A 22409-nucleotide genomic window follows, 5' to 3' on the forward strand; every position below is an offset into this window, starting at 1 on the left:
GATGATCAGGCCCAGTCATCATGGGTTTATGAAAGGCAGGTCCTGCTTGACAAATCTGATCTTCTTCTACGACAGGGTGACCTGCTTATTGGATGAGGGAAAGGCTGTGGATGTTGTCTACCTTGACTTTAGTAAGGCCTCTGACACCGTTTCCCACAGCATTCTCCTGGCAAAACTGGCTGCTCGAGGCTTGGATGGGCACACGCTTTGCTGGGTAAAAAACTGGCTGGATGGCCGGGCCCAAAGAGTTGTGGTGAACGGAGTTAAATCCGGTTGGTGGCCGGTCACAAGTGGTGTCCCCCAGGGCTCGGTTTTGGGGCCACTCTTGTTTAACATCTTTATTGATGATCTAGACGAGGGGATCGAGTGCACCCTCAGTAAGTTTGCAGATGACACCAAGTTGGGTGGGAGTGTTGATCTGCTCGAGGGTAGGGAGGCTCTGCAGAGAGATCTGGACAGGCTGGAGCGATGGGCTCAGGCCAACTGTAGGAGTTTCAATAAGGCCAAATGCCGGGTGCTGCACTTGGGCCACAACAACCCCCAGCAGTGCTACAGGCTTGGGGAGGAGTGGCTGGAGAGCTGCCAGTCAGAGAGGGACCTGGGGGTGTTGATTGACAGCCGGCTGAACATGAGCCAGCAGTGTGCCCAGGTGGCCAAGAAGGCCAATGGTATCGTGGCTTGTATCAGAAATAGCGTGGCCAGCAGGGACAGGGAAGAGATCTTGCCCCTGTACTCGGCACTGGTGAGGCCGCACCTCGATTACTGTGTTCAGTTTTGGGCCCCTCACTACAAAAAGGACATTGAATTACTCGAGTGTGTCCAGAGAAGGGCAACGAAGCTGGTGAAGGGTCTGGAGCACATGTCGTACGAGGAGCAGCTGAGGGAACTGGGGTTGTTTAGTCTGGAGAAGAGGAGGCTGAGGGGAGACCTCATCGCCCTCTACAACTACCTGAAAGGAGGTTGCAGAGAGCTGGGGATGAGTCTCTTTAACCAAGTAATGAGCGATAAGACAAGAGGTAATGGCCTCAAGTTGCGCCAGGGAAGGTTTAGACTGGATATTAGGAAGCATTTCTTTACAGAACGGGTTGTTAGGCGTTGGAATGGGCTGCCCAGGGAGGTGGTGGAATCCCCATCCCTGGAGGTGTTTAAGAGTCGGATCGACATAGCGCTGAGGGATATGATGTAGTTGGGAACTATCAGTGTTAGGTTAATGGTTGGACTAGATGATCTTCAAGGTCCTTTCCAACCTAGATGATCTGTGATTCTGTGATTACACATACACCGAGGACTCAGATTTCCAAAGGAAATTTTAAATCCTTACTAGTCTTTATAGTGGCATTCACTGGAAGAATATATGTTTCCTCTCTCATGTCACTCCTCAAAAGCATGTGATAAATATGGAAAATACCTCTTTAATCTGTCCTTTGGATGTGTAGTTAGTGCATCAAAATAAGTTCGGGTTTAATGGCAACTAGGTGATTTCAGATCATATACAAGTTTTAATTGAGAGATTTCCAATACAGAGGGAAAAGATTTTTTTATTTAAATTGAATCAATAAGGAAGAATTAAACCACAGAATTATATTCTGCAAATGTAAAACTAATTTAGCCCTGTTTAGTCAGTGAAACCAAGTTGACTGAGAATCTGGACCACAATGCCATTTTCTACTTCCCAGAAGAACGAGCAGTTTGGCACATTGGGGGACTTGTAAGAGTTTCTTAAATGAGAATAAGGGATAAAATTTTCATCTCAGAAACGTGACACTGTTATAGTTATTGTCAGAAATTTTTGCCTTTCTTTCCTCATCAGCTAGTGCATGAACATGTTCTAAAAAAGCATACTGCCTGCATCTCTTAACCCTGAAATCATACCAGTCCAATATTCCACGCTCCCAATTAACAGACCACAGTCATTACGAATGAGCTTCTACACCTTAAACTTCTAATAAAGAAGGGAAATATAGAAATATATATGTGACAGAAATATATATATATACACACACACCATGTTTGGGTGCTTGAAAATACTTCAGAGTAAGTAGCTCTCCATATTTTCTGGATATACCAGGAAAGAAATGTCAGGCAAGTGAAGAACAATGTCATTTTTATCTTGCACTGTCTGAAATAAAGCTATGTAATAAGATAGGACTGGCATGCCTGAGCTGAGAAAGAAAATACATTAGAAAACCCTAGTCTTTGTTTAATACATATTAAGAACTTGTCCAAGAATGCTTAATCCACTCCAAAAAAAGGTAAAAAAAGAACCCTTCATTATCACCAACTTCACTTACATCTGAATTGTTTAAACTTGTTAGGCCCGCTTTCAAGGTTTTCAAAATATTTGAGAAAGAGAATGGAGGTATGCATTAGATTGCTTTCTCCAAATCTGTCTTTATAAACTATGTCCTTCTCCTTTTGGATACATTTATCCCATAGATATTGATGTCCAAGGAGACAGGTTGTCAACTCAGGACCTTCATCTCACTCAATCCTTTCTTACACTGCCACTTTTACCTCTCATTATTCCTCATAGTTGTCTTAGACATCCTCATATATTTAATATTGCTGAGTCCTCTTGAAAATTTTCACTTCCAGATGCAAGGGCTCTTAAGTCTCTAAAACACTTCTATCCTTCATTCTGTGGTGAGTAGTTTGTGATTTGTTTCAGCTGTAGCAAGTGGACATACTCCTGGTAACACTTTGCACTCGGATTTATCAAGCTTCCATCTGAGACACTCAGTGGATTCTTTCTGGTATTAATTTAAATAATTCTTGCAGTACTCTTATTAGGCAGATAGCATTCATACCAATTGCAGAGATGAAGCAATGCACCAAATGGTTAAGTATTTACTATAAAGCCAGGCATGGAGATCTGGACCCCTGACTCCATGTTTTAACTATTTTGCTCACATTGTCCTTCCATGCAGCATGACTGGGATGAGCTGCACTGCATTCCACATTACTTAAGCAAGAAACAGAGTGGGGCAGAGGTTCTCAAAAGTGTTGGAGGCCCAGGGAGTAAAAATAATGCCAAAATGGTTGTTTCCAAGCAGGCATGAAGAAAACCTAGAGTTACAGCACCAAATCCTTCTGCCTCCTGCAGAATCACAGGAGAAGGAGTTAACTTCATCAGCATGGTTCTAGGTCCTTTTTATCTTCACGGTTAGAGGTATGAGTTAGCAGAACCCCTGTGTACTTTGAGGACTTCAAATATAAAGCCCCACCGACTTCTGCCTTTAGGTGCACTTCTCCCCCATCTCAGTGCCATATCTCCATCATTTTCTTGGACTGTGCCAGAGAATATTTGGACTTTGTGGTGCTAATGAAGATTGTTTTTCTTACCATACACTTGTGTGCAAACTAGAAATGTGTAAGCCTCACAAATTACCCACAACAACTGGACTGCTGGAAGAGTGCACCCTTTCATTTCTTTCTAAGAAAGTGAGCTGAGAAGTTACCCTTGCTAGTCATCCATCCAGGAACTGTGGGTTCTAGCAATTCCAAGTTTCATATTTTTAGTATTTTCATATCTATTTAGTGTTTTCCACTTCACTCCTTTTGTCTGTGAACTCTATTCCCCTATTAAATTTTGCCTTCTTTTCAGTGCTGGTATAGGAAGAACTGGATGCTTTATTGCCACGGCCATTGGTTGTCAGCAGTTGAAGGAAGAAGGAGTTGTAGATGCATTGAGCATTGTCTGCCAGCTACGAGTGGATCGGTGAGTTCCAGAAGAACCTTAAATTAGTCAATGATTCTGAAAATCAGTCAATGATTCTGAAATTATTCTGAAATTATTACTGAAATGATTCAGTAGTGATCAGTAATGATTCAGAAATGATCCTGAAAACCTTTCCACAGTTGAATGTTGCTTTACATGAAATGGCTGCCATCACATTTGCCAACTCTTATGACAGCTTTAGCTGAATATTCAAAGTAACATTTGTATTTAGATCCTGAATAAGGGATTTTATTTTCTGGGTGAAACTGTGTGAGATTCCACTGAATTAAATTCTCCTGAGATGGCAAACCTGCAGTTTTTGGGCACTTGGCACTCCTCTTTTCCCCTCTTGGAGCTTTCTGCTGTCTGCAACTTCCCACAACACAAGAGACATGGGGCAATCTGGAGGCAAGCAATTGTCTTTGAGCCTGGATTGACAGTGACATCCAGGCTCACTCAGTGTGTAGTTTCTTTATGCAGCGGAGAGAGCCAAATCTGGTGCTGCTGCTATTCCCTCAGCTGTGCTGGGGGTCCTTCTGAATTGAGTTGGCAAACTTACCCAGCTTAAGAAAATGGCAAGGCATTTGTTGCAGAATTTTCTTAAGTCAGATCAATTCCCTGATTGAATTCATGGCTTGAGAGCAGGAACACTGTAAGCCAGCATTGTTGCAGAGTGCTTTGTTTTGTGAAACCATGGCTGAAGAGAGATTTGTGTTGGAAATGAGGATGTGGGTATTGTGTTAAATGGAAGCTGTTGGTTTGGTTGTACTTTTCTTTCTTATTCTGCTCGGAGAAAGAGGATTTTGTGTAAAGTAAATAAACAGGGTTGCACCAAGAATAGAGAAGTCTTGTTCCTCTCCTGCTGTAGGTAGCAGGTCATACAATCTCCTTCCAAGTATCTCAACTGTTTCTGACATGCATTTCTTCTTTAAATGGAAACAACCCATAAGGATGCAAAAGCTGAAAAAGAGCTTAGGTCAAAGGCACAATACAGGATTTTTGTGTTCTGAAGAGCTCTGAAAGGTACTGTAACCACGAATTGCAGAAGGACCAGAATAGTTGATCGTGTTTATGGATCATCTCCTCTGCCTTCCCCTCCCATGTGCCTTCATCATGCTAGAGATTGTAATGTGGTTCTTACAGAGCAACATGAGCTACTTGGAGTGTAAAATTCTCCAAGGGGAGTTCCTGACCTAAAAATCTCAGCAACAAAAAAGATGGAAGAGCTGAGGGGAAAATGCTTACTCTGTTTTAAATTATCAACTCCAAATTTCCAACACTCTGTTCTAATTATCTGTTCATCTTATTGAAAAAGGTTTGTAGTGTTCTCCCCCATTTTAGTATTTCTATTATAAGATAACCTTTTCCTTACTGCTTTTACACTCCATTGTAGAGAAGTGGAAGCAAACTCTGGTCTCAGCTACATTATTTTTTATGTCATTATTTCAGCCATAGAAAAAATGATGCAAATTTCCAGCATTATAACTGACAACACAATTTCATCAAGTGTATCTGACTAGTGAAACTTTCTTATATATATTAGTATCCTAGATAAACTTGGAAAGAGAATGGAAATCTGATCCAAATATAAACATTCATACCAGCAATCTCAGTGACACAAAGGTTGTTATAAAAATTATTAAGTCTTGTGATTTGCACATTTCTGTATTTTTTGAGTTTCAGATTATATAAATAGACTCCAGGGATCTTACTTAAGATGCCTCAGCTCTTCATATTCTCAGGCATTGCCTGGGACAAAAAATATATCTGTGTTTTAATTTTTAAAGACATTTTTCTGGGCAAAACTCAGTAACTAAAAGCTCTTTTTCTTTTCTTTTTCCAATTGACCATATTGCAGAATGGATCCCACTCACCTGGCAGTGAGTTTATAGCAAGGATTGCTAAGGCAGAGCTTAGCAGCCCTTAAGACTACAGTAGCCACTGCCAGCCCAACCAGATCACGGGTTCATAAAGTGACCAAGTAGCACTGTTAAATGGAAAAAGCTCAATGAGACCAGCTTCCCCTGATGACCCAGTCCTGAAGTGGTGGTTATTGGCAGGTGGGCATGTGAGATAGGGTCATTACACATGGCATGAAGCTGGCAAAATGAACTTAACATCCCACTAGACTTGGCTGCAAGAGCTGGCTCTGACCATAGCTGTGTTGCACTTCAGTTACCCGTGTAGCCAACATTAGCAATGGGGTACAACCAGGAGCAGAGCAGGAACAGTGATGAAGCTGTCTTCCTCATGATGCTGGCCAGCAGCTGAGCTCCAGTTTATTCTTTGTACATCAGATTGCCCTCACAAAACAGAAAAAAGAGAGTTCAACAGAAAAGGATATTTTTATCTGACCACAGTGGAACCAGAAGCCTGCCTAAGAGGTACACTGAATATTTCATCCCTCATACCTCATCTCCACTGTGTTCCCAACCAGTCTGGCTTGCTCTCAGAGCTGCACCATCCAAATGCAGACCTACTGATGGAATGAACACCTTAATGGTATCAACTTGTGTGTGAAATTTTTGTCACATGAGTCCATGGCCACATCTCTAGCAAAGTGAATCAAGCAATAGGAGAAAACAGCTGTGCTTGAGGGACTCATAGTGATGCTGTAGTGATTTACCAAAACATTCCCATTGCCCAGCACACTTGGTGGGAACTAAAAAAGTATTCAAACTGCAGGTGGTGGCAAAAAGTTATGCTGAAAAATAGCTTAATTAACTGCCTATGTAGCCCCTCTGCAAACAAAGTTTAAAATAGAACTCCAATAGGGAATGAGATAGGAGAGAGCTGTTCCTAGGTAAGGTATGTCCAGGTGCCATTTTCTTCTTAGCTGTTCAGTGTAAGTTAAGGGGTGAACAGATCCAGCAGTAATCATCTGTGCTGAGCTAACATGAGGAAATGGACCATCCACTCAAAATCTTGACCCAGATGGAGATACAGCCATGTTCTGTGTGGATTCATAGAAAGACAGACCCACAGGTCTGCTCAGCTTACTTTTTTTTCCCAGTTAATTTTTCATGTTTTGCAACAGAAACAGGAAATGTTTGATGTGAGGCATCTTCAAGGCTTACTGTGATATCAAGAAACTGCACATTCTTAACCTTAAAGGCACATTCTTGGAATGACGTCTGATAATTTCTTTCTTGGCTCCTCAGACAGGATGAAAAGAGTTTCCAGTGTGCGTCAATTCATTGTTTAAGTGTTTTGACTAATCGACTCAGGTTAAAAAAAAATAAATCTCAAACCCTGTATCACATTCATTCTGGAGCAGACTGCATCCAGCTGCACTAGCATCAAGCCAGAGGGCTGGGTAAAGGACTCTTCCCTCACCCGTGGCTGCCCAGGCAGAACTGGTCACGGTCCCTGAGCCCTCAGGATACCAGGGGCTGTTTCTTCCGAGCACCACCACAGAGACTTCCAATGAGCAGAGAGCCCAGCAGCTTGCAGAGGAGCTGGCAGTGAGGGCTGGCAGAGGGCGAAGGCTGCACACCTGGAGGTGCCATAGCTGTGGGTATATACCTTCTGGGCACTAGGGACACAGGAGAGGAAACCCCCCCTGCTTGAGCAGGTTTCCTCCTGAAATGGTCTTCCATGCAGCCTTTTGCACAAACTGATGTTTTAGGGTCACAGATAATTCCTTGCTATTAAACACGAGCCCTGCACAAGAGCAAAGGGGAGAAGGACTTGGGGATATTGGTAGATGAAAAATTGGACATGAGCTGGCAGAGTGCACTTGCAGCTCAGAAAGCCAACTGTATCCTGGGCTGCATAAGAATTGCGGCCTGCGGGTCAAGGGAGGTGATTCTCCCCTTCTCCCCTGCTCATGTGAGACCCCACCTGAAGTACTGTATCCAGCTTTGGGGTCCCCAATATAAGAAGGACATGGACCTGCTAGAGAGGGTCCAGAGAAGCACCACAAAAATAGAGGGCTGGAGCACCTCTCATATGAAGGAGGTGTGAGAGCTGGAGTTGTTTAGCCTGGAGAAGAAAAGGGGACACTTTTTTGCAGCCTTTCAATATATGAAGGGGACTTACAAGAAAGATGGAGAAAGCCTTTTTACCAGGGCCTGTAGTGATAACAGTTTTAAACTAAAAGAGGGAAGATTTAGATTAGATATAAGGAAGAAAATCTTTACTATGGGGATGGTGAGACACTGAAACAGGATGCCCAGAGAAGTTGTGGATGCCCCATCCCTGGAAGTGTTTAAGATCAGGTTGGATGGGGTTTTGGGCAACGTGATCTAGTGAGAGATGTTCCTGCCTGTGGCAGGGAGTTGGACTAGATGATCTTAAAGGACCCTTCCAACCCAAGCCATTCTGCGATGCTATGGTTCTATGAACCCCATGTATAATAGCACTGAGAAGGTCAAGTTGTCTGAACCTCTGTATAAGACTCAGGTGCCCCTAAGATGACAGGGATGTGCATCTCAGTTATGCTTGCTAACACAGGGCAAATGCGGTAGTGCTGGGCTCAGCCCCAGCCAGTCTTATACATGCCTTCTTGGGGATTTTCTATGTTGCTTCAGCACCGAAGAGGAAGGAGCAAGGATCACCCCTGCAAACAGCCTAGTGCAGCCAAACTTGTTTTAACCTGTGCTTCCTGCCAAGTCCTTCTCCCTGGATACGTTCCCTTCCTCCACCCCTTCCACACAGCGGATCTAATTCTGGGAAACACACTCCCTTAGAGAACATCTTGGGGGAACATTGATGGGGGAGACAGGGAGGGAATCTGGCTGGGAATGGGTTGCGTGGGCAGAGCAGGACACAGCAGTGAGGAGGAAGGAAAGAGGCTAGGGAGCACAGAGGACCAGAGCAAAGCCCTCCCATCACCTTTAGACTCTCGTTGGATCTCCAGGCAGGGGACAGGCACAGAGGAAAGCAGCTGAAGGCAGCAGGCAGCCAAGAGTTATGAATTTGTGGATGTCTCTGTTGGCAAAGCTAAGAGGCTGCTACATGTTGCACCGGATGGGACCGTTTAAGGGCCTGTGATTTAATTCCTAGGAATAGCATATCATGATAGACATGCAGGCCACTAAAAGATGTTCTACAGTTGCCTGAGCTCACCGGAGGAGCACAGACAGCTGATCACTTGCTTAAAGAAGTAGGTATTATTTTAATTATGTTAATTAATTAATAATTATTTAATTTCCTGCCACAGCCATTTAACCATTCAGTAGCACTGAGAAAAATAAAAGGACCTTATGGTTGTAGATAATGTTCCCTAATACTAAAAGACAATACTCGTTGAGACAGCTTTACCATTTTTCATATAGCTTTGTATATCAGTAGACCCTTTTGGTGTTAGAGTGTCTGAAGGGATCACACGGGGGTTTGTCAGACCTTCTCCTGTAAGATGCCTGGCTTCAACATTGCTCTGGATCCGAATACTTCACAAATTTGATTGTTTCAAGGAAGATCTAGCTGAAGCCAAATACAATATACATCTTAATGTCTTCCTTCCCACTAAGGCCATTTAGTCTTTCAACCCCCCCAAAGGTAACTAGCCGCTCCAGGGTATGCTGAAGATAAACTGGGGGCTTGGTTCTAGCAGCAGAGTAGGCTTTGAATACCCTGGCAGATAAGATAGTAAAAGTGGAATTAAGTAAACTTGAGGCTTCACTCCATGAGAAGTGAGACCTGGAAGACCTTAGTTACTGTCAGAAAGAGGCTCCGTTTAATTTCAGAGCTGAATGGTACCACTCTTACTAAATACCACACCTACCTCCTGTAGGACATCATCCCCTTCCTACCACACTGCAATTGGCACTGGAGATGTGGGACTTGAGCCTCATACTTAGACTTGAAAAAGGGATTAAAAAGGGATTGTTATCAGGTGACTGTTTTAAATGTAGGCATCTAATCCAAGCTGGCTGTAACTACTCCTTTTTATGGTCAAGTTAAACTCTTTTGTATTGTTGGTGCTGAAATGAGTCACTGCTGTAAAATTTCTTAGGTGGCTGCTGTTCAGACAGGATGCATTGCAGGCGTTAGAAAGAGGACAGGAAGAGCTGTTCTTTGCACAGGCAATCTGAGGGTCACCAAAGGTTACATTTTTAGTAAAGGACAGAAATTACTCCCTTGCTCCATCAATAGTATTGCTGCATTCATATATCTGGCCTTTCTTGCCCAAGTGACTGAGCAAAATTCTCTTTGAATGTGTTGAATTTGAAATGTAGGTTTAAACGGTGTAGGTGCCAGATGTTTTCCTCTCTAGTTCTTACCCTGATAGAATTGGGAATGGTGGTTCATTCTGGGCATGAGCTGGATAGCACAAGTTTTGAAGAAAGTACTTCTGCTCAGGCAAATCTCCAACTTACTGAAGGAAACTCTAAGCCAAAAATTGAGAAAAGGGCTTGTATTATCTGGTGGTCATGGCGTTGGCAGGGGCTGGAGGTTGTTGCATTCTTAAGTAAGATTTCATTCCAATGTGTTTCTTTTTCAGGGGCGGAATGGTTCAGACCAGTGAACAGTACGAATTTGTGCACCATGCACTGAGTCTGTATGAAAGCAGACTTTCTGCAGAAGCTGTCGAGTGAAGCCAAGGAAGGTAAAACCGAGTGTCAGTCTCCTGAGGTAATTTGTTTCATTACCTACCAGCAGCTTCTTCAAGAAGTTTACTGCAGTGGGAAGAGCGGCTTTGAGGCCAACTTCTGAAAGGATTGTGGACAGTTTGGCAAAAGTATAGAGATTGCTGGACCCTTACTGTATATGAATGTATTGTGAGCTTCCCAAAAATGATTTATAAAGAAGGTACCATACTGAAACTACACAAGGATTTCGCATATATGTCTAAAGGTGGGTTTAATTCTGTAACACTGATATCTGCCATATGGAATGTATGTATGTGCTACTGCTGCAGTTGGATGGACATTGGAACTTCTACAGAAGAAATGTTTATCAAGTGTATAAATGCTTTAACGTTTGCAAACTGTCTTGTGAATGGACTGTCAACTGTACTGTAAAGTGCTATTACTGATTATGTGGTGAGCTTGTTTCTTGGCCACATAATATTCTTGCTGCTAAAATTGCAAGTGTTCAATTATGGATTAAAAAAAAGAAGGTGAGATAATAAAAAAAGTAAAAGTCTTGGTTTTGAAAATATTCAAAAGCAGTTAATATTTTATATGGAAATACATGTTCTTCATACTATTAACTATTAAATGTGTATTTATTGTAGGTCTTACAGAGCAGTTGCAGAGCACAATGTCTGTCATTCAGTGTGTATGTATTTACCCTATACTGTTGATTGTCTTAAAACATGCTTCTGCTACAGACCTGAATCCAGTGTATTTGTAAATTGTGTAAGTCATTTTACTTTTAAAAGAAACTTTGTAGCATATATTAAATGGTAAGGATTTTAAACATTTGTCTGTCTTTTATTAATAAAGAATTTTTTGCTTATGTTGTTTAACTGCTCTATCTCTTTCAGTAAGAGAGAGATGCCTTTAGTGATATGGACTCTTCCATGACAGGTTATACAAGAAAGAAAATGCTGCTATGACTGTTTCCTTTACTGTTCAGTAAGAGTTTGTTTTTAAGAGAAATGTGAAGTTGGCATTATGACTTACAGCACTGGGAGGTCTGTTTACAGGGTATAATGAGTTTTTAATGCAGTGATGTTGACTTTGCTTCATACTGCTAATAAATTACACTTGATATAAAATATTTACCCAAGTCTCTATTCTTGCCTAGCGTAGTTAATGCACCACACAGTCTTGTACCACCATAAACAGGGAGAGCCTTGTACAATTCGGTTAGCCTCCCCTATGGCTTCAGACCACTGGAGAGCCAGTGCAGAGGGCACAGGCGATCTCCCACTGACACGGAGCAAGGTGTATGACCCGATGGGAAGGCAAAACCAGCACCGCTTGATCCCTCAGGGGGAGTTTGTGTAAGACCCAGTGCAGACTTCAGAGCCTTGTCTCCTCCTCTTCCCCTTCTCCCCCCACCCTCCACTTGACTTTTAGAACTTGTGGAGTTAGAAGTATCAATATCGAGATTTTGCTTGATTACATATAGTTAAAAAAAAAGTGTGTTTGTTCCCTGGATAATACAGTATATACTTACTCAGCGCCTTCCAGATCACCTGCAGACTTGTAATATTTCACAGGCAACAAATTACACAAAAAAAAAAATCCCTTTTCTTTTAGTCTAAAGAGATTCAATATCATCTCTTTCAGTTTCTCAGGTGTTTGAAAACCTCTCTCTCTTTTGCTTATATTTTTCCAAAATAAAGTAACTAGTAAACTCTGAAGAATCATATGAAAGGACAAAGTGGTGTAAAACTCCCCAAAACAATTGAATAGAAGGAAGTGCTCGTCACTGACTTTTTCCCCCTGTGAAGGCACATTTCCTTCCTAGCCTTCGCTTCACTTATCTGAGGTGGGTTTTTTTAAGAGAAGCATGGGGAGTTGCTAGAGGGAAAATGGATTCTTTATTTCACGTCCTGGTTTCTACCTGTCTTGCCTTGACATTCTCAGGTAAGTGTCTCTCCCCACTTCCCCTCTGCTGTATTGCTCTTTCTGCCACTGAGCAAAGCCCTCTGGCACAGCTGGTGACTTACAAAAACTGAGTTACTGCTTCACTGGGGTTCATACAAGAGGAATGGGGGGCAGGGCCAATGTAGCCCATTCTGTTTAGGTTTCTTTCCAAAGGAAAATAAACTGTCTCCTTCTATGCTGGAGATACCTCTTCTTTTTTTTAAGAAGATCTCCTGCTAGACAATCCAGGACCTGAGTTTTGGGACAAGCTCTTCGAAGGGGAGATTCCTATTTTTTATTTCTACTTTGTGAAACTTCAGAGCCAGGAGCTGTCTCTGACGCTTAGTTAGAAAATACTCCGGTCTGTAAAAACAAGGGGATGACAAACTTCAACCAAGGGAAATAAATACACATGTTGGGTTTAGCACTTTGTAACTAATGAGGCTGGAAATGTTTGAGTAACTGAGATTAAAAGAAGAGAAAAACCTAAACAAGATGTGGCAGGGAGGCTGCACCAGTTCTGTGTTCTGTAACAAGTACGGATTTTGCATTGGCAACTTTGGGGTTTTTTTGATGAATGCATTGTAGTTCTCTTCATTTGAGTGTTTGGTGTTGATCTTTAAGTGTGGTGTCACAAAGAGCTAATCTAATGTGAATGAGGATGGTCACAAAACTAACAGCTAGACATGTTGGAGTAAATCCAGTAAAACAGATGTACTTCCTATCAGTAAAGACCCTGCACTCCTGTAATGGCACAGGCACTGAGAGGCACACAGATTTGGGAATGTCCTCATATATTTTCTTCGGAAATGCTATGAGTTGTACAAAAACAATTTCCAGGGAGTAAATTGTATTGTAAAAAGACTGTGTCGTAAAACTGAAAAAAAAAAAGACTGAGAGCTTGTGTAGATCTTTGTATGTTTTCAAGCAGGGGAAGTGTGGTATTTAGAATTGGTATTTAAAGTCACTAATTCTTGGATTTCTTTTATATCCACTTTAATTTTTTCTTCAATTCTATTTGTAATGAAGTTAAAGGTGACCTTTGCCACAATAGTTTCCTTTTTGCTTTCTCACTCTTTACATTACCAGCACTTGCATCATGTGGGTTGTGAGTTTGTTTTTTTTAAAAATAGGTTCAATATATGGAAAGTTCATGAAAAGTTCAACACATAGAAAGTGGGAAGAGAGATTTATTTGCCCATGTATTTTAAATCATCAAGAATTTGCTTTTTTGTTTAATAATCATGTGTAATCTATTGTATTTTTCTGGAATTTTCCTCTTCCAGAAGGGTTTCTGATTATCCATGTCCAGAAACAGCAGTGTCTTTCAGAAAAGAGAGGAGTTATTATGGAAAAGTGCAATATGACCAACCTCAACCAGCAGTGGCAATGGACGGCAGATGACAGGCTCCTCCATGTGAAATCTGCCCAGTGCCTGAGCATCTCTACACGCTCTGCCCTGTCATCTCGCAGCATCATTGTTGATTGTCCTCAGGCAGTCAGATGGACTTGCCACGAGGAGGATGGGCTCCTGAGGGTGGCCAACAGCTCTCTCTTTCTCACAAAACAAGGTCAGAAGGTAATGGCCAAGCAGAGTAAGAAATACCTTCATACATGGATGCAGCTAGAAGCCAGCGGGACGGGAAAACCTGTTTATGTAAATCTGTGCTCAAAGCAAGGTGAGCTACTCCTTCAAGGAAGTATCCTAGAAGTTTTGGTAACAAAAATGTCTCTTTGATGCTAACTTAAATGTTAAAAATGATATTTTATTCATACAGAAAAATACTTTTCATAGTTGAAAAGAGTTTAGAGAACCGTAAAAAGAACAGCTGAGATGAGTGCTGTCTTTCTCACAACTGGTGGGGTTTTTAAGCCATTTTATATTTTCAGGATGCCTCTCCTTTTCTCTACTCCCAATCTTTGGATCAAAGAGCTTATGTGTAAGCTCAGCTCACCATTCTTGTGTCATTTCCTTTTTCACTTTTAAACAGAATTGTGGGTACTAATTCCTAGTACTTTTAAAAAATATGGATGTATAGAAGTCCTTCTCCTCCTCATTCATTTTATCATACAAATCCAGATTCAATCTGTCCAGAGCAAGAAGACATCTGAAAATCAAACACATGCACAATTATTTCTCTGATTAACTCAAATGCATGATTAGAACAGACACGGCTTACACATTCACATGTTTACAGTGTCACTTTGCCCTTACATGCAATATATATGAGAACACTCAAAATCCTGAAAATAATTAATTGAATCAAAAATCTCAGAAATTCTTGCAATAGCACTTTGAGGTGCATGGATCTGTGCACATACTTAGAGATGTGTTGATGCACCTGTGTCGTTATATGTTTCCATATCCATAGCAAAAGGGAAGGTAGAACGGTTTGAATACTGCTTAATAACACTTTCCTTCATGTCCTGTTGGCACTCCTTCCTGACAATTCTGTTGACATTCTTCCTGCGCACTATTAAGCAGTTCTTCAAGGCAAATAAGAACAACCTGCAGAGTTAAGCTTGTTATTGGGGAACAAACACACAATTTATTCTTTTCTTTACAGGGTTAAAAAAAAAATGGTTTATGACCCAATACTTTTGCATATGGCCAAGTTTTCAGAATGTTTAAAACAAATCTTTGTTCTTTCTAACCCTTCTAGCCCCCCATTCACTGTAAGGCAGGGTAACATTTTTTTCAGCGAATTTGTACTTGCAGAGCTCTACTCAGAGCAGCAGGACTACTCACTTGAGTGGAGGTCTGAAAGGACAGCTTGCAGAATCAGGGAATGGAAAACTGGCCAAGATGCCATTCCAGCCCTCCCATGTATTTCCAAGATTAAAAAGGCAAAATCATTTGAAATTCTGTGTATAGGGTGAGTAGGGCTTGTTTATTCAAAGACACCATGGAAAGTTAAGATGAGGTATGTAGGCAGTGTTACTTTCTTTAGATAGCTGGATGAAGTGTGGCCTAACAGAGTTAAAGTAACCTTACATTCTTCTCTTAATCATCCTCAGAGGAGAAGCAATTTAAGACCAATGAGTACTAAGACAATTGTCATGGGGTATTTAAGCACCTTCTCATCTATTTACTGTGCTCAGTCCTTTAATGAATTTACCTTAATTTTCCTGACGTTCTCTCCATAGCAAACCTGTAGACCCACTTTATAAGTCTCACTGTGTCAGTTATATCCTTTTTAAGATTCTGAGGAAGCTCTGCTGAGAAATCCACACTATGTTATGATCCTCATACCTAAGAATTCCAAGTATATAAGAAACTCATAAAGAGTTGTAGTGCAAAGAGATTAATTTTTCAAATAATAATAATAAGTACTACAAGAACAAAATCTAATGCCCACGGTGGTGGTCTTGACATCCGTATGCATGTCAAAATTTTCAATGTTGAATGTGTAAAATTAATCTTCCAGGAACATCTGTCTGCTTTCAGTGAGAGCAGCAGTGGATCAGCCTAAAATAACATATTCAGTCTATATTTAGCTAAGATAGTAAAAACTGAACAAAGTCCTTGGAGCTGAAATGGCTGTAAGTTTTTCTACCCCTGACTAACACCATATTTTGATATAATTTACCCTTTGTTTTCATAGTACTCATAAAAATAGTTATATTTTGGCAAAGGAGTAACTCACTGAGTTGCATCCCAAACGTCTTATCAGCCCAGATATAGTAAAAGCTCCAAACACAACAACTGCAACTACCTTTTATTCTGGACCTAACTCAAATGCCAAGCATGATTTTTCTGAGCCTGGGGAAAGTCTGAGCTTGGATTTGGATTTCAAATCAGCCATCTGAGATGTGTTTGAATATACATTTTTTGATACAATCCTGAGCTAAATGACTCTGTGGAAATCGGGATCAGTTTAAATACATATCCCATTTCTGTTCAGTCAGAAATCACTTTAAATTTAACAGCAGACAGTCCTCACACAGACCCATGGTTGAATCTGGCCTCTGGCTGAAACAGCTAACATGAAGAAGGGCCATGAGGTATCAACCTCCCTTGAGATGGTGAGACTTCAGTTCTCGTCAAGTTCATGAGGAGAGTCTGGGCAGGGAGAGGAATAGTCTCTATAGTGCTAAAGCCTTCTTTCCACTAGCTGGCTGTTGGGGTCAGAGCTTTTCTAAGCCAGGACCTGGGAGAAGGGACAGGAATGGAAACATAGGGAGTAAACCATGGGGAAAGTGAAGGGGTAGAAGGCAGGATGACTGAAAAGAGCAAAAATTGTTGCATGTAAATAACAAGTGCAGAACAAACTCCATCTCCTCTTGTATGTCTGGAAAGAACCCAGAGCACCACTAATGCTGACACACCAATGCCAATGTCTCTTCTGAGTTGTGTAAGCAATTCTGACAAGTTTCTTTTGTTCTGGGTATGTTAGTTTCAATAAAATATCCAATTAGAGAACAGAGGGAATGCTACATGGCACCTTGAATATTACCAACAAACCTCAAAACCACTGCAGACCAAAAATTATTCACTAAGTGGAGAATGACTTCAACTAGGGAGACACAAGTCCAAGCTGTATGCTACAGTTATTCACTGAGATCCAGAGACTGTCACACAGCCTGTAAATCCATCTGGATGCAGGTGGTGATGTGAACTGTTTTGTAGTATGATGATCTGCATTGCATTTGTCTTCTACCATATCATACATAGTAGGGACATCTCCTGAAGGAACTGTAGCTGCAAACCCCTAGAACTGTGGATATCAAGACAAAGCCCCATTCAAATGAGTAGCTGATTTTGTGGAGGAGAATGGTTTTATTACTTACTGTTATGTGCCAAATACTTAAGAACCATAGTGCGATCTACAAAGATGTAAAACAAGTTGGACAAGGAATTCAAATAACAAATACAGCATCTTTTTATCTCGTTTTGTTTGCAGTCTAAAATAGACAAAATATCAGATACTATGTATGAGCCAAAGCCTGATGTGCCATCTGACGTTCAAACTGTTACCTCCACAGTCCTTTCTCCTTTTCTACCCCAGTTTCTGGCTCTGTGTCTTCTCTTTCAGATGGGCTTCTCTCTTCCCCTTATCCCACTTCAGTTTGCCTGCTTCATATCAGAACCTGAGCTTCAGTTCACATCCCACTGCTGACACTTTGATGGGTGAGATGGAGGGTAGAAGAGACCAGGGCAGTTCACACTCAGAAAATGCTCCAAACCACTGGAGCAGCAGTAGCAACTGCAGAACATGATAAGGGAAGGCACGTGCATCTTCTTGGCACTCTTGGGAAAGCAGGAGAGCACCAAAAAAAGGTGGCAGAAGCACAGAAAACTCAGCAACTCTTACCCATTTTTGTGATCATGTTAATATCTTTATGCTTTAATTTTTCCACACTTTTAGTGTTTGTAATGACTGCACCAATTCATCCCTAGGTTCACAACAGGTTGGATTTTTGTGTGTGTAACCTTTACAGATTTCTCCAGGATAAATTAGGACATTGAGAACCAATATTTTCATTCCACCTTTGAGTTGACCCCAAAATTTTTTCCTAAAAAACATTCACTAAAACCCATTTTTATCTCCCTGAATTACTATTTTATAGGATTTTGTTAGAGTTTGCTAACATCTATGTGAACTCATGAAATACCAATGAGTTGAATCTTCTTTCTTTGGTCAAAGCAATACATGGCTGACCATTTTTGCTCAGCTCCTCCTGGAAAAAGAAAGGCATCAATGTCAGATCCTTGGACATAATTACAAGACCTTGTACACAATCCAATAGCATACTGAAAGAAGCCCAAAGATAAATGTGTTTTTACATTTTGTAAAAAGAAATGGAAAAATCTGCAGTGTAGCCTAGGTCTTTGGTTTTCATAAATTTTCAAAGTTTCAGTGAGCCACAGCACAGAGAGTATAGAACAAAATCAGCTCAGCTACTTTCATAGGGAAAAAATGGAATGATAGGAACAGCTTTTCAGAGCAACCAGGAAGATGGCAAGTCCTGCTTGACTATTTTATCTTTTGCTGCAATGACAGTTCCAGACAACTATACTGATACTTTTCGTGATTACATTCTCTCCCTTTACTTTGTATGGATCTCTGTGTAGAAGCTGGAGTGGGTTGCGGCGTCTAGATATCTAAATGAAGGAAGGTCTTATTTCAGTTGTCTCAACGTAGGTGCTTTTTGCCATTTGAGATGCTCCAGGATATCCCACCTGACCTCCAACTGCCTACCCAGAGAGACATAGGTCTCCCATGGGTGCTCTAAGAGCCCTGAGCAGATGTCTCAGATGCCCTAAGGCAGTTCAGATTGCACTAGGCAACTATGTTTAGGCAACTGAACCAAGTCCTAGGTGTAGGACATAGTAGCTACCTTTCTGAGCTCTCTTCAGTAGGGTTGTAATCCATGGAGTTAATGGAGTCTAGATACCTTTCAGCAACCAAAAATCCACTTCAGGCACCCTGGGGTTATCCAGGGTGTCAGAAACAGGGCTGATGATAAATCTATGGTATTATCAGCATAATTATCTGTGATGGTCTGCTACCACTGCTGCTGAAAGAGCCTTTAAGTGGCCACTTCAGTATTTCAAATACAAGCAAGTAAAAGAGCAGCTCAGGATTAGACTGGAGTTTGGAGACTTTTGACCCTTCTGACATGAGATGCAAACATCGCTAACTTCTACAACATTTCAGACAAAGAGGGTAAAAATTTTTCAAGTTGCATAAATTTTGTAATTTTTAAAATGTCTGCACTGAATGGGAAAGAAAGGACATTTAGTGGATTTTGTTCTTCTGTCACACTCCTACATCTAACAGAAAGAGTCTTTATTTTTGCTGTCTATTTACAAGTAGTAAGACAGCTAAAAAGATAATTAATTTTGTCCTGCACATACAGAGATCTTAAAACAACCACTTCCAGCTCCAAGTCTTGCTGTTAGCAAGTTATATACAGTCTTACAGAGTATTTTTTCTTATACAACAGATATCTGATTCATTTATGTTTCACTAGCAGTTCAGCCTTAATTTTCTGAAACTGAGCTTTAATAGGGTAGGCAGATTGGTACAATGCAAGCTATTTCAGAAAGCTGCACCATTCCGGCTTGTCTGAGACTGAAGGCACCACTGTAGGGTTCTCAGTACTTGACAAATAATCAGCACTCTGGCTCATCATACATGCAAAATGTATGGATTTCCTTTCCTTGTAAGCAGCCTGCTGCTGTGCAGATGGATGCAGTATACCCCATGGATGAAATATGCACTTAGTCAGAATGTCATAATTTCTCCTGGGTGTGCTACTGATGATTACAATGGTATGTTCACACACTGTATATCATTCAGCCACTAGTGATCAACGTCAGTGTCAGTGCTGCAGTTGGGTTCCCATGAACAGTTTTATGACTGATTTCCAAAGAGACTGATAGAGTAATGCTAAACACTTCTGAAAAATCCCACTGTTGAGATTTCTGTGTACTTTACTGATGTCCAGACAGGAGGTGAGTTTTTTCGGGTTTAAAAATTTGGAACTCAAGTTGTGTAGAAATCTATTTGCTTGGGTCTTATAATATGCAGTTTTCTTTTATAAGTGCCTGCTATTGAAGAAGGCCTATAAGGGTCCTTACACTAGGACCATTAGCAGCTTTCCTTAGAAAGAGGATATAAACCTGGACCCTGATTTTCTTGAAGTGAGGGCAGATATGAACCCTATTAGTCAGTAAAATGTAGGATACATGGAAAGTGCTGGTACATATATCTGAAGTTCCAGTATGGCATAGTCCTTGCTATACGTAAGCCATTTCCATCCACAGGTTACAGGTAACAGACTGTTGTCAGTCTTTGCTGGGAAAGACCCTTTAGCTGGAAACCCAGGGTAGCCCAGAGCTTAACAAGAGGAGTCAGGTTATGCAGTGACCAAGTGCTTGTTCATGGTACCTCCTCAGGAGGTGGAACACTTCTCAGGACCAAATGTCTCACTTCCAGGAGGGTTGAGCTCTCCCCTCAGCTTCTGCACCAGGAATGCTGGTTATCCCCCTGCTGCTGAATCCCATAAATGTCACTGGCAGCACCAGCTTCCCTTTTATGGATCAGCAGCTTTCCTACAGCACAATTGCACTGGAACGCAAACGTCTTCCTGTTGGAATTGCTGCTATTTGTCTGTAAATAAAGGCAAGATTTTTTTTTAATGTGTTTTTAAGTTGGGTGTGTAAATCTATACTTAGGAACCCAACTGAGTGTGCTTTTTTTCTAAGTGGCTGCTGACCACTCAGATGTACTTTTTTTTTAGCCGTCTTTCTACCAGTAAATTCTACTCCCTGCTGAACTTGGAGGTATCCGAGAGGCACAGAGCCAGCAGGCCTAATTCTTTCCAAGTCCTTGGTGCTAGCATTTCTAGTTGCCTACTGCAGCCCTTCAGAGACCCCCCACTAACAGAAGATCCCCAGGAACAATGACGGACATGGAATTTAGACTGTCTGGACTTGTCAGCTAATGGGTTTGTTGCAGCAGCTGATGACAGCTTGAGCACAGGGCTGTCCCTGCCAGACTCTTCCCTGTGCTTTTGGTGGGGGCCATGAAGGTATGTGACGTAGGACCGCAGCAGACTCTGCAAGGGATTCTGCAAATGTAGCAGCATGAGGATGATCATGTAGTGTTAGACCAGACCTGAGGGTTCAATGAAACCCTTTGCATGGGTATAAGAGAGAGCAGAATTAGGTCTGTAGTATTGTTTTCAGTGCCTTGATTTGGAAAAATATTTGATCAACATTTTTTGTAATTAAATGGAGACTTGGAGATTTTTATTCCCAGAGAAGCACAGTTAGATAAAAGGAGGGGAAATATTTATTCTGGGTATCAACCCATTCCAGCAAACCAATCCCTTTCAAGACAATGCAAAACCATGTACCAGGTGAACACACTGTGCTGTCAAGCACAGGAAACACTTGCATGAAAGTGTCTCTTACAAGGGCTTACAATATCACTTTTATTTCTGGATGCAAATGAGAGTACTGTAAGTTTCTTTATATAAACATGTTAACATATATATTTACACATATACAAAAAAATCCATTATGTTGACTTCATGGAAGCTCACCCACTGATCCTTTGGGTAAGAGGTAATCACACATTAGCCTGGTAAAACATCATAATTGCACACCAAGCAATTACAATTGGAAGCTTCTGCTGAAATTTAACCCCATCATTACTTTTTTTTTTTGAGGGTTTGTGAGCTAAAATTGTTATAAATGGCAACCAGCCCAGTGGCTCAGCAGCAAAACAAGGTTCTGTCAAGCTGGAGATCCCAGTTCAAGGACAGACAAAGTGTCTTGGGCGTTGAGCCAATGCACACTAACTGTGCTCCAGCAATGGCAGGGCAGCATTTTGTGAGGAGAAGGGGCCAGTGAGTAATTCCAATCGCTTTGCTGAAATGTGATGCTACCAGATGTAGAGGCCACCACAGCTTGAACCCTGCCCTCACAGCCACAAAGAAAGGATATTAAATACATACCAATGGGGAGGAAGAGCCATGAAAATGTGGAGGAAAAATGTGTAGTAAAATCTTTCCTGCACTCTAATTGCAACTTTGGTGTTCTCTGAAGGATACGTGACTAAAAAAGCAATTCCACCATTATATTTGCAGACACTTCAGTTAACTGATACAATTGTTAGCTGAACCTTGGGAATAGAGCAGTCAGGGATTAGCATGGTCTCTGCATGGGACCAGTTTAAAAATGCAAGAGGAATGTCCCATGTGGGCACAAGGAACTTATTTTGAACAAATATCTTAAACAAAAAATGATCTTTAACAAATTATCTTGAAAAATTATCTTGAACAGAGCCATATTTTCAACTTACACCGAGAAAAGGCAGATGAGAATCTGGCCCATATACTTACAAAGGAGGGGTTGAGCATATAAAGCTGAAACTGTGCCCTTTGATAGACACAAGCAAGTGAAAAAGCTACGAGTGAAAACATTTGCTGTTAATGACAAAGTACAACCTTTCTCTTCACTTCAGAATCATTGATGGACTGTATTTAAAATGAATCGCATGAATGTTCAGAGAAACTAATTTTTTCTGCTTTTGTTTTGCACAGACTTTGGTATTTACGCAAAATACATGTTTGTACTGAAAACAAAAAGCTATAGAACTGACAGGTGCACTTAAACTACTTATAAGTCATATCAGCCACATTTATTGGCATCTAAAGTATTGTTTATAAAAATGTAGAGCTGATTTTAA

At 41.2% G+C, this 22409-nt stretch overlaps 2 protein-coding genes across 3 annotated transcripts in view; both read left to right on the top strand.

Annotated features, from left to right (window-relative positions):
• The window catches only part of PTPRR (protein tyrosine phosphatase receptor type R), a 157790-nt gene extending 146399 nt beyond the window's left edge, over window positions 1-11391 (top strand). The window contains exons 13-14 of the mRNA XM_074825441.1: window positions 3605-3718; window positions 10167-11391. Coding sequence (XP_074681542.1) covers window positions 3605-3718; window positions 10167-10260 — 208 coding nt within the window. The 3' untranslated portion in view covers window positions 10261-11391. The remainder of the gene's footprint in view (window positions 1-3604; window positions 3719-10166) is intronic.
• A 684-nt stretch (window positions 11392-12075) lies between these two features.
• The window catches only part of PTPRB (protein tyrosine phosphatase receptor type B), a 66374-nt gene continuing 56040 nt past the window's right edge, over window positions 12076-22409 (top strand). For both annotated transcript variants that reach the window (XM_074827241.1, XM_074827242.1), the window contains exons 1-2: window positions 12076-12204; window positions 13491-13883. In XM_074827241.1, coding sequence (XP_074683342.1) covers window positions 12150-12204; window positions 13491-13883 — 448 coding nt within the window. In that variant the 5' untranslated portion in view covers window positions 12076-12149. The remainder of the gene's footprint in view (window positions 12205-13490; window positions 13884-22409) is intronic.

The sequence above is a fragment of the Strix aluco genome, chromosome 5, assembly GCF_031877795.1.
Source record: "Strix aluco isolate bStrAlu1 chromosome 5, bStrAlu1.hap1, whole genome shotgun sequence".
Classification (NCBI taxonomy): Eukaryota; Metazoa; Chordata; class Aves; order Strigiformes; family Strigidae; genus Strix; species Strix aluco.